The sequence below is a fragment of the Vitis riparia genome, chromosome 8 (assembly GCF_004353265.1).
Source record: "Vitis riparia cultivar Riparia Gloire de Montpellier isolate 1030 chromosome 8, EGFV_Vit.rip_1.0, whole genome shotgun sequence".
In the NCBI taxonomy this organism is placed as follows: domain Eukaryota; kingdom Viridiplantae; phylum Streptophyta; class Magnoliopsida; order Vitales; family Vitaceae; genus Vitis; species Vitis riparia.
The window spans coordinates 18,552,412-18,565,667 of NC_048438.1; the positions used below are offsets into that span (position 1 = coordinate 18,552,412).

At 34.4% G+C, this 13,256-nt stretch overlaps 2 protein-coding genes across 3 annotated transcripts; both read right to left on the bottom strand.

Moving 5' to 3' along the window:
- Nucleotides 1-425: 425 nt before the first annotated feature.
- On the bottom strand, nucleotides 426-3,174 carry LOC117921163 (serine carboxypeptidase-like 51). The gene is made up of 13 exons (XM_034838972.1): nucleotides 3,048-3,174; nucleotides 2,840-2,934; nucleotides 2,619-2,726; nucleotides 2,265-2,505; nucleotides 2,123-2,166; nucleotides 1,969-2,036; nucleotides 1,784-1,889; nucleotides 1,487-1,695; nucleotides 1,298-1,367; nucleotides 1,043-1,093; nucleotides 906-958; nucleotides 689-824; nucleotides 426-594 (listed from the first exon to the last, which is right to left on the bottom strand). The coding sequence occupies exons 1-13, from the start codon at nucleotides 3,172-3,174 to the stop codon at nucleotides 520-522; spliced, it is 1,383 nt and encodes a 460-aa protein (XP_034694863.1). The 3' UTR covers nucleotides 426-519.
- Nucleotides 3,175-7,982: 4,808 nt separating this feature from the next.
- LOC117920953 (probable pectinesterase 15) lies at nucleotides 7,983-10,620 on the bottom strand. 2 transcript variants are annotated; one of them, XM_034838673.1, is made up of 5 exons: nucleotides 10,113-10,620; nucleotides 9,713-9,884; nucleotides 9,402-9,608; nucleotides 8,434-8,684; nucleotides 7,983-8,300 (listed from the first exon to the last, which is right to left on the bottom strand). In XM_034838673.1, the coding sequence occupies exons 1-5, from the start codon at nucleotides 10,541-10,543 to the stop codon at nucleotides 8,075-8,077; spliced, it is 1,287 nt and encodes a 428-aa protein (XP_034694564.1). In that variant the 5' UTR covers nucleotides 10,544-10,620; the 3' UTR covers nucleotides 7,983-8,074. The 2 variants fall into 2 exon arrangements, with proteins under 2 accessions (XP_034694564.1, XP_034694565.1); XM_034838674.1 differs by having other exon boundaries at nucleotides 8,193-8,300; nucleotides 8,427-8,684.
- Between the last annotated feature and the right edge of the window lie 2,636 nt (nucleotides 10,621-13,256).

The following is a 13,256-nucleotide window of genomic DNA, read 5'->3' on the forward strand; positions in this document are numbered from 1 at the left end:
ATTGGCTTTTGTTTGACCATTTATCTTATTTATTCATAAAAAAAAAGGAAAAATAATCAAAATTGGTATGGCGTCATTGAATCTTTTTCTAGTAGGAAAAAATTGAAAAGAGAGGAAAAGAAATTAGTCGTTGACAAGAAACCACGAGGGTTAACCAATCTTGAAACTGCCTGCTCTGAATCCCATCGGATGAATTTCAGTAAGAGGCTATACAGGGACTGTGGATGATTGTTACCGTTGCGTTTGCTTATTGCTTTGCACTGTTTTCGGTTTCATGACCCACAAAGGAGAAAGGATGAAGTCATAAAACTAAACAAATTTGGAAGAATTTTATTTTAGTAGAATTTAGACTCCTTCAAATGGAAAAGGAAAAGGATCAAAGAAATGCAAATTATAAATGATTTGATTTCGTCACATTTCTCTCTAATAACTTCCCCTAATTGCGTCTTGCTTATGGCTCTAGCATTCAAGTGCTTGTCATTACATTCTCTTGCAGTATATATCTCTGCAGTTTATACCTTACGAATGAAGATTTGGTGATCGAGTAATGTTGCCCACCATCTCCAGAGAAACACAGGGCTGCTCTACTGGAACCTGCAAAGATGATTGCAATGTTGGTTATGCTTTTGTCTTCATCCATAAACCCAGAATTTTTTTCGGATATGGCCAGAAAGATTAAGTTCCTTACAAAGTGGCCGGCCCCAAGAATCCAATAGAAGAACAAGTTTTTGTATGTCTTGACAAATCCTTTTGTAGTCGTTTCATCGTTGCCACAATACAATGGAGTACGGTCCAAGCTCAAGAAGGTTTTCAAATCACCCCATCTGTAAATTTAACTGATTATGCAACCTTAAAATAAGAGCAATCCGATACATTCTGATGAACAAGAATGAGAGGAATGTTACTTGAGTTTGTCGAGCCATGCTTCAGCACCTTTGGTTGAGCATATGACATCAAGCTATCATAAACAACCAAAATAACCATTTTAATTTTTATTTATTATTTGATAATTCCCCATTAGAAATAGACTCAGAATTCATGCCTGTCCATTGTATATTGTCACGTTTATGCCCTTGGCTAGGAGTTCGTCAACCTGCAAAATTTCATAGATCTTAAATGCCCATCAAGAATACGTAAATCCAATCTCTTAATCAAGAGACAATAAATGAAAGGGGTTCTGCTTGATTGCTGAGGAGACGCAAGAAAAGAAAGGTGAATTTGGAAATCATCCCTAATATGATTGTAGCCCAATTATGTTTTGAACCTCATGTTTCATCTTCCTATTAGTCATTCTTACCTCTTCTATTCTTGGTCTCATGAAATCACCAGCCATTGCAGGAAAAACAAGGTTACCCTGTCCTCCCCAACTGCAGTGCAGCCATTGCAAAAACAGAGAATCTATCTTATTAACAATTTCAGTTGAAGAAAAACTTGTGATAAACTGCTCATTTCTCGTAATTAATACCTTCGGCAGGGAAAAACTTACCTTACACTTTCTGGGATAATCTTTAGCTTTTCTCTGATAGGTCCATTCATTAAGCTGGGAAGGTCAACCGTAGAAGATGCACCATTACTTGATGAAGATTTCTTGGCACCAAGATATCGCGGGTCCCTTCCCATCATTACTTCATTCCATCCCCCAGACGTCGAAAGGACGGGATCGTTTGCATAATCCACCATGAAGTTGTAGAAGTCCTGCAACTCCCATGAAACTGACTCAAGATTCTGGAAGTTATTGTGTGTATGATGGGTATATGAGAGTCAGAGAGAGAGAGAAGGATACCACATCGTTACTGCTGACAGAAATCACATTCTCAAGATCAAAAAATGTTTCTGTTGCTTCTTTGTATTGCCCTTCTGCAAGCTGCTGCTGTATCTGGAGTGCTAGTCTGTTTTTGCAGACCGTTTGTGTTAGATTACGTGTAAAACTTTGCTAAACCTTAGCTTCAAAGACAGCATTTTCCAAACCTGTTTGAGCTATTCAATCCGTTGCCATCGAGCCGTGAGACGTCCTTAAGTAGAGGTCCCCATGACAACTGCAAGTTCATGAATCCAAAATTGATAGAAATACCAGAAATTTTACTTGACAAAGCATTTCTGTTTCTGAAACAATCTTACATACCACAAAATCTTCTGGAGATATCCAACTATCTCCCAAAGCAACCCCTGTACTCAAACAAATAAAGCCCAACATTATTTAAAAATGTGTACTCTCAAAAGCAAAGCAAAGCAAAGCATCAAAAGTAAAATAAATTTTTGACTACCCCCAAGTTGAAGCTTCAATTCCCCTGCTTCAATTGCTTTTAAAGCCGACAGCCCAAGAGTGACTGCAAATTTTCCTCCATAAGACTCCGCAACAATGTAGAGAGGACTTTTTTGGAGGGTCTCGTTTCCATTGAATAGCTCCTTCAACAGGGTGGTCAGATCAGTTGCAGCCTCATCATCAGTGGTAACCACCAAGCTCTCGTCCTCCACATAACTAAAACCTGTCGCCACAGGACTATCCTAAAAATCACATTGAAAAACATAACATTATTTCCCTGCATTCATTTAATGACTCACCATGAAAAAGGAAGTGAACATTGGAAAGAAAAGTGAAAAAGAGTACAACAATTTACCACAAATAAGAGGTCAGCCTTCCGGAGCCAAGTTGAATTGCGAGGCTGCAAATTCCCGTCCAATGGTCCTATCTCCAAGAAATTTCCAAACCCAACTCCAGAGCCTCCCTGAATTGGATACCAGAATTAGAGAATCAGATTTAAAAATAAAAAATAAAAAATCTACGTATGTTGTAGTAGTGTTTTTAATTATTTCTTTCGTGTTTGCAGGTTTTACTCACAGGGCCTCCCTGGAGCCACAGAAGTATAGGCCATGGGTTGGATGGATCTTCCACTCTGTCAGGACTTTTGTAGAGCCACCAAAATAGGTGTGCCTCTGCATCAATTAAATTACAAATTACTTGACAAGGATGAAGAGAACAGCAGCTGTAACAACATTGATTATACTGATGAAAACTAATTATGAAGTTCGGAAACATTTTGACATACTGGGTCGGACTTCCACGTATCCCCACTGCTCAGACCCATCATCCGTTCCTGCGGCAAAAGCAGTATATCCATGAAGCAATGGAAAAAGGACAAGAAAGGAGAGAAAAAGGAAAGAGTTTTTCTCCATGGCAGCCACCATAGTGATAAAATGAAATTGATTTAGAAGATACTATATAAAGCATAAGAACCTTCACTTCTGTGCCTTGGACTAAGAAAGGGACATTAATTAGAAAACAGATGTGGATGATAAATACAAGAAACCAAGTTGTATGCAGAACATAGAAAGAGACACTATGGGAAACCATCCTCATTATTTTGCTTCTATTGGCACGGCATAATCGGCTGATAAATATGGAAATGGACCAAATTGTGGCTGCACAAAGCCTAGGTTTATGTGCAGGTCTTTGCTCCATTGGTGATGAGTTGGGCATTTGGAAAAAAATGTCATTGGAAGAAAGGAGCCGGACGATACACCCTGATTCGATTTGAGAAAGCAAACAAATAGAAGCTATTAAACAATGGAGATTTATAAAACTCAAAATTTCAGGTCTTCTGCTTCCAAACGTGACAATGTTATAAACGAGTATATCAAAATAATATGTTTGCTCTGCAATTCCAGAATGATTCTCTTGTGACAGTGATACAATATTTTAAAGACTATTTTACCTTATTATTAATTATTTTTAGTAAATGTAAGCCGGAGTTGTCTTTTCATGTATGGCCTCTGCACAAGAATATAGAAGGAAAAGGTGAACATCTCAAAAATTACTTCCTATATGAAGCCTATCAATATTAATTAATAATAGCCAAGAGAGAACAAATTCGAACAAACAAGGCTTGTTTGATGTGTTGGTGCTGCCAAAGTTTTCTCTCTGAATCCCCGTCCTCGCCCCCTTCATTACTACTTCTATAGTGAAATTTGGTATACTGACCCCTGCGAGGGAATCATGGCAATGGTGTGAGTATTGTCCATTAGATGGACTAGTGCTGACCAGCACTCCCCAATGCATCTTGGCAGGGCACCAACTTTTGCTCCCGTCTGGTCAGGATGGCAGGGGCCGTGCAAGTACATGGAGCATGAGCGAAGCGGGAATGAATGAAATTCAGTTTCCAATCATGCTGATCTCAACAAAACATCCATTTTTAGTGGCCTAATAAAAAAGTCATCTCCAGTTTGATTAATTTGCAAAAGGGGCAAGATTGGAATTTAAATTATTTATTTATTATAAGTTTAACTCATAGAAGGTTATTATAATTAGTTTGAATTAGAATTTCATATAGAATTTGAATGAAGGTAAATGTGTACTATTAGTTTGAATTAGAGTAGAAGATAAAGTTTGAATCAGTGTAGAAGTTGATAAAATCCTATTGTAAATGATAGTGGTTTTGCTCTGTATATTTATTGGCAACGATATTATGGCTTCAAATCGGTTTCTTCATTTACATTAACAATCTTTACTTTAGCCTCACATGGTTTGTCAATGCTTTCTTTACTATGCAATATTTTGATTTCAAAACCTCTTTGCAGTTGATCAACTCCAAAATTGCCTAATTCAATCCATTAGAATTTTCTTTTCTCTCTACTTCCTACCACATTTTTGTTCTTGATTTTCTTATCATTTTTTGATTTTTTTTCTTTTCTTGTTATTCTTAGAGAGATTGATTATTAACTGTTAAAAATAATAATAACAATAATTCACTAGCTTAAGCTTTTACAGATTTGGAAAATAGTACTCATATGTTTAGTCTTGTTTTTTTTTTTTTGGTCATTTTTCTCTAGAAAATTGATATAATTTGCACTTATATGATGTTTACTTGTTATATTTGTTTGCTCTTAGTTCATATTTTCAAACCTCCCTCTCTCTTTCTCTTTCTCTAAATATAAGCTTCCTTAGAGGTTTGATTCTCTTGATTTTCACTTAATTTTATTGTAAATTTCTTTCTACTTTGCCTCTTTATGTCATTTACTGAAATATTATTCAACCCCTTTACCCCAATATATATAAGCTTTCTTAGAGGTTTGATTCTCTTGATTTTCACTTACTTTTCTAGTAATTTTTTTTTCTACTTTGCCTTCTATGCCATATGCTGAAATATCATTCAATTTGGTGCTAAATAAAGCTCTTAATCCTATTCTTTCTTCATCAAATTTTCTATCAAACAAATTTATCAAAGATTTTGGAAATATAACTCAAGAAGATGTAGTTACCTAACCTCTCAGTCACTTAGTTGAATCCACTCAACACCTAGACCCTATGGAGACCACCCTCCATAGAAGCCTATTTATATATTTTTAGTTTACCTTAGAATAGATGATAACTATATAGAGAAAAAAGGAAAATTAGGGAATTATGGCATGACATTCTAATCGATAATGGATGAATTTTTATATACAAATAATATTTGAGGAGATAAATCTCAATTTTTACTCTAATTCAAACTAATAATAATTATTTTGTATTCTAAGTTAAACTACTAATAAATAACTACTAATATTTGCATTAAGAATAAATATTAACTTTCACTAACATGTCTTATCAAGACAAAGCTTTGATTGAATATTCCAATCTCAGTCTTGAGAGAAAGAAAATGAATGTGATGTATTTGACTTCTTTGGAGAGTGGTCTCCCAAGGGTCGAGGTGTTGAGTGGATTTGACTTGGTGGCTAAGAGGTTAGACATAAGCAATGAGATCTTCTTAAGCATTATTTCCAAAATCTTTGAGAATTTACAGAAAGAAAATTTGTTGAACAAAAAGTAGGATTAAGAGTCTTATTTAGCATCAAACTGGATAATGTTTTAGAAACTAATACAATAGATGACACAAGAAGCAAAATAAAAGACAGAGCAAAAGGTAGATTTCAAGCAGAGGAACATGACCATGTTTGTTTTCCTGAGACATGCAAAAAAGCAATCAAATCTAAAGAAGATGGAGAAACCAAGGAGAAAATATATAGGAGCAATTGTTTGGGTGCCAAAAAAAAAAAAAAACTCATGAAAAAAAAACAAGAAAGGAAAATATTGAAAAAGAGAAGTATATGAAAAAAATACCTTTTGTTTAGAAAATAACCAATAAAAAAATGTTTTCAAGAACTCTTGAGTGTTGAGAAAATAAGGTAAATTTACAAGAAAAGTGAGTAAAATTCAAGAAAGCTAAGGTCTCTAAGAACCTTTTATAGAAAGAGAAATAGAGGTTGAGAATGTGAATTGAGATCAAATAACAATAACTAGTAATCATCATATAGTTAGGGATGATAGTTTCTTGGGTTAAACGAGTTACTTTCCCGCCCTGACTGTATTGGGATGAATATGAAAGTATATTAATCAGGGATAAGATGAGTATGAAGACTTATTTAAAACCTGAATTAGGTTTGGGATGGGTATGGATTTTGTACTAACTTGTCTTGCCTCACCTGCTCTATATGTAAATTGATCAATTCATCCCTCATATGAATAGATGATTCAACCTTCATTTTAAGGCTTCTCTTAGTCGCAGATGACTCCTCTCTCAACTGTAAACAACCCCTCTTCTCTCCATTCCTTTTATTCTAAAACCATAACCTATTCTATGAGTCTCAAGTTAATGAAAGCCCTTAGTAGCTTTCCTAAAACCAAATCACTTCATATTGTTTGTTTCTTGGTATCTATCTCAAGCCATTTTCTTGCAAATCTCTTGACCCTTTTTCTTTGCAATTGTTTCTCCTCTTTAATCTTACCATTCACACTTTTGCATCCATGATGAAGATTCGGTGAGATTGTATGAGATGGACTCAAAGGGTTTTTTGAGGTTGTTTTGCTCGGATAATGAATTAGGGTTTGGACCATGGTGACGACTTCATTTGAGGTCAAGATCAAGATCTTTTCATTTGTGCATTGGAGAGATTTACAAATTTATTGTGCTTGGTATACAATTCTTTGTTAGAACCCTAATCCAACATAATATACATTTGAGGTGGGGATGTGATTACTATTCTTTTTTGTAAACGAGGATGGAACACATCCGTTGACCTTGCCCCAGGTTTGGGACAAAGATGAAAAATAATTGTATAAGTGGGATGGGAATAAGATATGGGTGCATAGTCTCAAACCTGTTCCATTGTCATCCCTACATATAGTGCAAATTATATCAATATTTTATAGAAAAATGATATGGAAAAAAAAAAAGCAAGACTAAATGTGTTAGTACCATTTTCTTAATCGGTAAAAGTTGATGCTAGTGAATTATTGTTATTATTATTTTTAATAGTTAAGAATTAATTTCCCAAAGAATAACAATAAAAAAGGAAAAAGGAAAAAATATTTCAAAAGATTATAAGAAAATCAAGAACAAAAAAGTGGTAAGAAGTAAAGAGAAGAAAATTTTGGTAAGTTTGAATTAGACAAATTTGGAGCTCCAAACTCTAAAGAGAAATTGAAACTAGGATATTGTGTAGGGAAGTAGACATTAACAGACCCAGTGGGGGCTTAAGTAAAGATTGTTCATATAAATGAGCAAATTGATTTTGGCCATAGTATCCTTGCCAATACATAGGAATAGTAATGTCGTGATATGATATAGAGGAAGAAGAAGATTTCAAAAATATAACATGACATTCTAATAATCCATGAGTATTTATATACAAATAATACATGACGGGACAAACCTCAACTTTTACTCTACTTCAAACTCTAATTTGGACTCTAATTCAAAATATAATAGACTTCTATTTTAATTCAAAATCTATATCCTACTCTAATTCAAACTAATAATAAATAAATACAAATATTAAACTTAGGATGAAAATTAACTTTTACTAACATGCATGCCGTTATGAGAAAGCAAAAGCGGAGAAAGAAGCATACACCATAATGATATGTTACCTATGGTATTAAATATTGAAAATAAAAATAATAATGAATGATTAGATAACGTTACGGACACCAACACCCACAGATGTAAAAGAAAAAGGGTGGTGTGGTAAATGATATTACAATAGGTTTGGGTACAACCGTAGCATCAAAAGGCGCCTTTCTATTCCAACAGAACCATCACGAGTGATTTTCGGGGCACAGAACCCTGCATGCGTGACATATTTTTCTGTGCCTTTCATTTGTTGGATCCTTTGGAAGGGGAAGAAGCCATTCATTTCCATCAATGTATGAAACATCCAGGTAAGGGGCTGCTTCCGACTGCATCAGTTGCTTTGCATAGGACACCCTGTATGTGTTGTTTGATCCTGGTCCCTTGCAATCATATTCTCCGAAGAAGACGGTCCTACAAAACATTTATGCACATCAGCAACATTCGGCAACTTTCTATTAACATTTTGATCAACCACACCAGGAAAAAAAATAATACAAAAGGAAAGAGAAAAGAGAGATATTAGCAACTAGGATCAACCACAGACTGGTCTCTAGAGGGGTCTCTCCAATCATTCCATCCATCTGAAGCTACAAGATCGGCCATGTATGTGTTAGAAAAAACCACAGTGGCATAGGCTCCCCAAGCTCTGCCAAGCCACACTCTTCCAGTTCCTCCAATTACACACTTTACAAAGGAAAACCCTGTTTTCTCATCCACTGATTGCCTCCCTTGAGCTGTGATCGCTCCGCTTATTCCAGATGAGACTTCTTTCGCTGTGGAATTTATTGTGCACTCCTGCCATAACAAATTTGTCAATGCATGTAGTAATCTAATTAATCATTATTTCATCTGAAAATATAGAAAGAATAAATAAGGGTATTGAACATATTATTTATGATGATTTTTTTGAAAAAAAAAAGTATGGTTTGAGTATCAATTGACTACAAGATACACCCTGCAACAAAACAAAATTGCGAAGTGGAAAGAAAAAAAAAATAGAGAACAAAACAATGATGAATGAGGTAAGGTATATGTTTTATTTTGAAACAATTTTTTTTTCTTTTTTTTTTTAACAAAAGCAATTTTTGTGCAGTTTATTTATTGTATAAATGTCCTACTAAAAGTTTTTATGGAAATACCCTACAAGAAACTTTGAGTCATAGGAAGTCTAGCATTGGTCACCTAAGGGTGTTTGGTTGCATAACATATTCTGATGTGCTTACGCATAAGAAATAGAAAACCTTGATAAAAAATTGTAAAACGTACATTTTTATTAGTTATAGTCATATAAAAAAAGGCTATAAATTAATTGAAAAGCTTAGTCTCTCGTAATATGATTTTTTTTATGTGCAAGGAGTATGAGATTGATCTTGTGATGAAACAAGCGTTAAGATAAAGCCTAGAAAGCATAATATGATGCAACAAAATGTTAATTATGTAATGAAGAAGCTCCAAAATGAAAAGTTTAAGAGGTTAATATCCTATTATTGGAGGACACTAGAGAGGGTTTACCTCATAGAGGGATCTAGCATTTCCAAAGATGAAATCAATGGATCCTTGGATGAAACATTCTCTAAAATAATGCCTCCCTCGATCATCATGAAGCGTGTCTTGGGCTCCATAAAATCCACAACCATAGAATGCGGCTTGATCATTTGCGACTCTAAGCGCCACTGCCTGCCCTCCAACATCGCCAGGTGATGCTGGAGGAGCTGTATTCTTTACCAGGAATCGCAGCAAAAGACCATCAATAGGGTCAGTCTAAATTGAAAAAATCAACTTGGAATGATGTGTAAGATCCCTATTTGTTCTGAATTCATTACCTGAAAGCTAATGTTGTATGCTGTAAAGTTGGGAGCAAAGATGGCCACTGAATAGCTGTAGGAGGTCCCTCCAGTAGAATTTGCAGTGTCGTTCCATGTTATGGCTGTATTAAGATAACCCTGGCCTTGAAATATCAAATTCGTCTTGCTAGCGCCCACTACTACCTTTTCCCTGCCGTCATGTAGTAACTTATTTCACTCTCTGCAGACTAAAAAACCAGCAATGCTATGCAAGAAATTTCATATAAGGACTGCCTATTTGCATTTGCTTTTGGAGGGTTTGGGGTACAAGACACTGAATTCCATTTTTTTTTCTTCTCAGATTGGTTGATGTGGAAATGTGGCAATGTTAGAATTCATCAAAGCATTTAACAGAGAAAAAAGAATCAGAGTTAATGACCTGTAAATGCCGGAATCCATAATGATGAGGGTCCTGGAGAGGCTAGAATCAGGAACAGCATCTACCGCCTTCTGCACACTGCTGAAATTTGCACAACCCTTTAAATCCACCGTCAAAATAAGGGAAACATTATAACTCGAAATGATCTTAGACTTCCATTTGGCATCATCGCATATGACCTCAGGCTTCCGATGATGATGATGGTGGTGGTGGTGGTGCCTCTGGGATGCTCTATCAGTGGCTTGATTTAAAAGAGACAGGAAGTCCTCTACGCCGCTTTGCTTGACAATCCTTCGGAGAAAGGCCAGTTCAAGGTCACCTTGAGTAATAGTGGCAGTGGAAGAAGAGATAGTAAAGAGGGCAACTGTAATAGAAAGAAGTGCAATGAGAAAAGCAGAGGACCAAAAGAAGAGGGTGGTTTTGATTCTCATGGTTAAGGCTTAGATGTTGTTTTAGCGTTTTATGTGGTACTGAGACAAGATGTGGAATGGGCGTAAGGTAGTGTTTGATTTATTTGTGGGAAGGGGAGAGTGGTAATTGGCGTGGCAGGTAAGAAATGTATGAGACTTACATGTGGTGTGTGATGTTTGTGCGGAGATGATTGCATCTTCTGCTTAATGTGCGTGGAGATGATTACTGTGGAGATGATTACTTCAGCTTAAAAAAAAGAAGAGAGTATGAAAAGAGAGAGAAGGGGGAGCAATGGAGATTGGAAGATGCACACGCCAAGGCAGAAAAAGAAAACAGAGATTTTGGTTATGATGAAAGCAGAAGTGCTGGCTGGGTTGACTCCTCCAAAGATGATGGCCGGTGGGTCTGGCTCAATGGAGATCATAGCTTGTAAAGGAAAACAGCAAATTGGCCTCCTCGTCGGCTCACACTAGGCCTGTATGGTTTTACTTAGAAGGCATATCACCGCCATTGTTCCCTGGTAGTGCCCTTGTCAGAATATCCCAGTGGTGAAATCTTCTTCCCTACCAAACATTTTTTTAGCCACAGCCTTTTAATGCACACATATACCTGTACTTAAATAATTTTTCTAACACAAACAGGTCTCAAGCCTTGTCGCCGCTTCCTACCGACCAAGTTTTGTCCCTTGTTTAATTAGAAATATTAATCATTAAAGCCTAAGGGTAAGGACTTTTGGAGTGGGTTAATCAAGCTCTTTTCAGACCCATAATACTCCCTGCACGGACAGGTACCTTTACGTTGAAAACATTCAAATCTGCTGTTTGCACCTCAGTTTTGTCTTACAGCATCGATCAATGAGGCCTGAAGCACCATCGTGATGGACCTGAACCTCAGTAATAATTTATGCAAATTTGCTTTTAATATTGATGCATTGTTGCTGCTTCTTTCTAAGCATTTTGTTACACTGATAGGCTAATTGGCTATCTAATTGGAAACAGACACTATTGGGTAATCTCTGAAGAAAACTAGAAACAACCACCCAATAATTCCCATCCTATTTTAAGACTCTTGCTTGGACTACTACATTACTTGATAGAAGAAATGGGACTGAAATGAAAAGCCTTTTGCTATACTATATACAAGCACAAGCCAATCGAGTGGTTAGAATTGTACCCTTCTTCCTGTTGGGCATGTATTACATTTTTTGTGATGTCCCACATCGGATAGGGAAGAATGTTTCTGGCGCTATATATGTAAAGGTTTCTCTTAACCAAGTAGACGCGTTTTAAAGCCGTGAGGGCCCCTTCGGACCCAAAGCGGACGCCGATCCTCAATCCCGGTGTGGGGGTTTGTTTGGCTCCGTAATGAGTGTTCGTTTGTTTGGCCCCACAATTCCATGAGACACAACGAGGACGTTGTGTTTTAAAGCCGACAATATCTACATGGTTGGGTGTAAGTCGTTACATTTTTTCTTTGTAATCAAGACTTCCCAAACATGAAAAAGAACACTTAATTTAAATAATTACTTTGTTGGGTGTTTGTAATAGAAAGTTTGTGAATTCTTATTAGGCCATGTTTGGTACATAGTAACGGATAATGAGAAAGAATATTTTGTTCTAATTCTTATTTTTTATTGAATAAGAATGAATTTGATAATTTCAATTTTTGTATTTGGATGAATTTAGAAATGTAAAGTTGGAATGATTTTTGTTTTTATTTTGATGTTAGGTAATAATGAGAATAAGAATCTAAAATAAATTGATAATAATATTTGCACACATGATTTAAAATATTTTTTATTTTTATTTAAAAAAACCTATCAAACTATGGTTTATTGAAAAAAAAAAACACCTTTGAGAGTTTTTAAAACTAAATAATAAAAGTTTATTTGCTCATGTAATTTAAAACTAATGCTTTATGTTTTATTTTTGTTTTCATTTTGATTGTAGGTAATAATGAGAATAAGAATCTAAAATAAATTGATAATAATATTTGCACACATGATTTAAAATATTTTTTTTTATTTAAAAAAACCTATCAAACTATGGTTTATTGAAAACAAAAAACATCTTTGAGAGTTTTTTAAACTAAATAATAAAAGTTTATTTCCTCATGTAATTTAAAAATAATGTTTTATGTTTTTTTTTTGTTTTCATTTTGATGTTAGATAATAATGAGAATAAGAATCTAAAATAATTTGATAATAATATTTGCACACATGATTTAAAATATTTTTTTTATTTAAAAAAACCTATCAAACTATGGTTTATTGAAAACAAAAAACATCTTTGAGAGTTTTTTAAACTAAATAATAAAAGTTTATTTCCTCATGTAATTTAAAAATAATGTTTTATGTTTAAAAACAAAAAAAAAATTGTTTTTTAAAAATTTATAATCTTTTTAGTTGTTTTTGAATAATAGTTTTTAAAAACAAAAGAGAACCATTTTTAGAGGACAAGTAAAAATTGTTTTCATTCATTTTTAAAATATAGGAAAATATAGAGAAATAAGAAAAAAATGAATAATTAAGTAAAACATAAATAATACTTTAATTTTTTTAAATAAATGTTCTAATTTTTAAGAATAATTTTGAAGTCAAAAAATTGATTAATTGATTATAGATTAAATAAATTTTTTAGAATATTCAATATCTAATTAAGTACTAAATGTATATATGTTGAGTCATTTATACTTTAAAAAATAAACTTTATTTATTTTTAAATTCATTTGCAA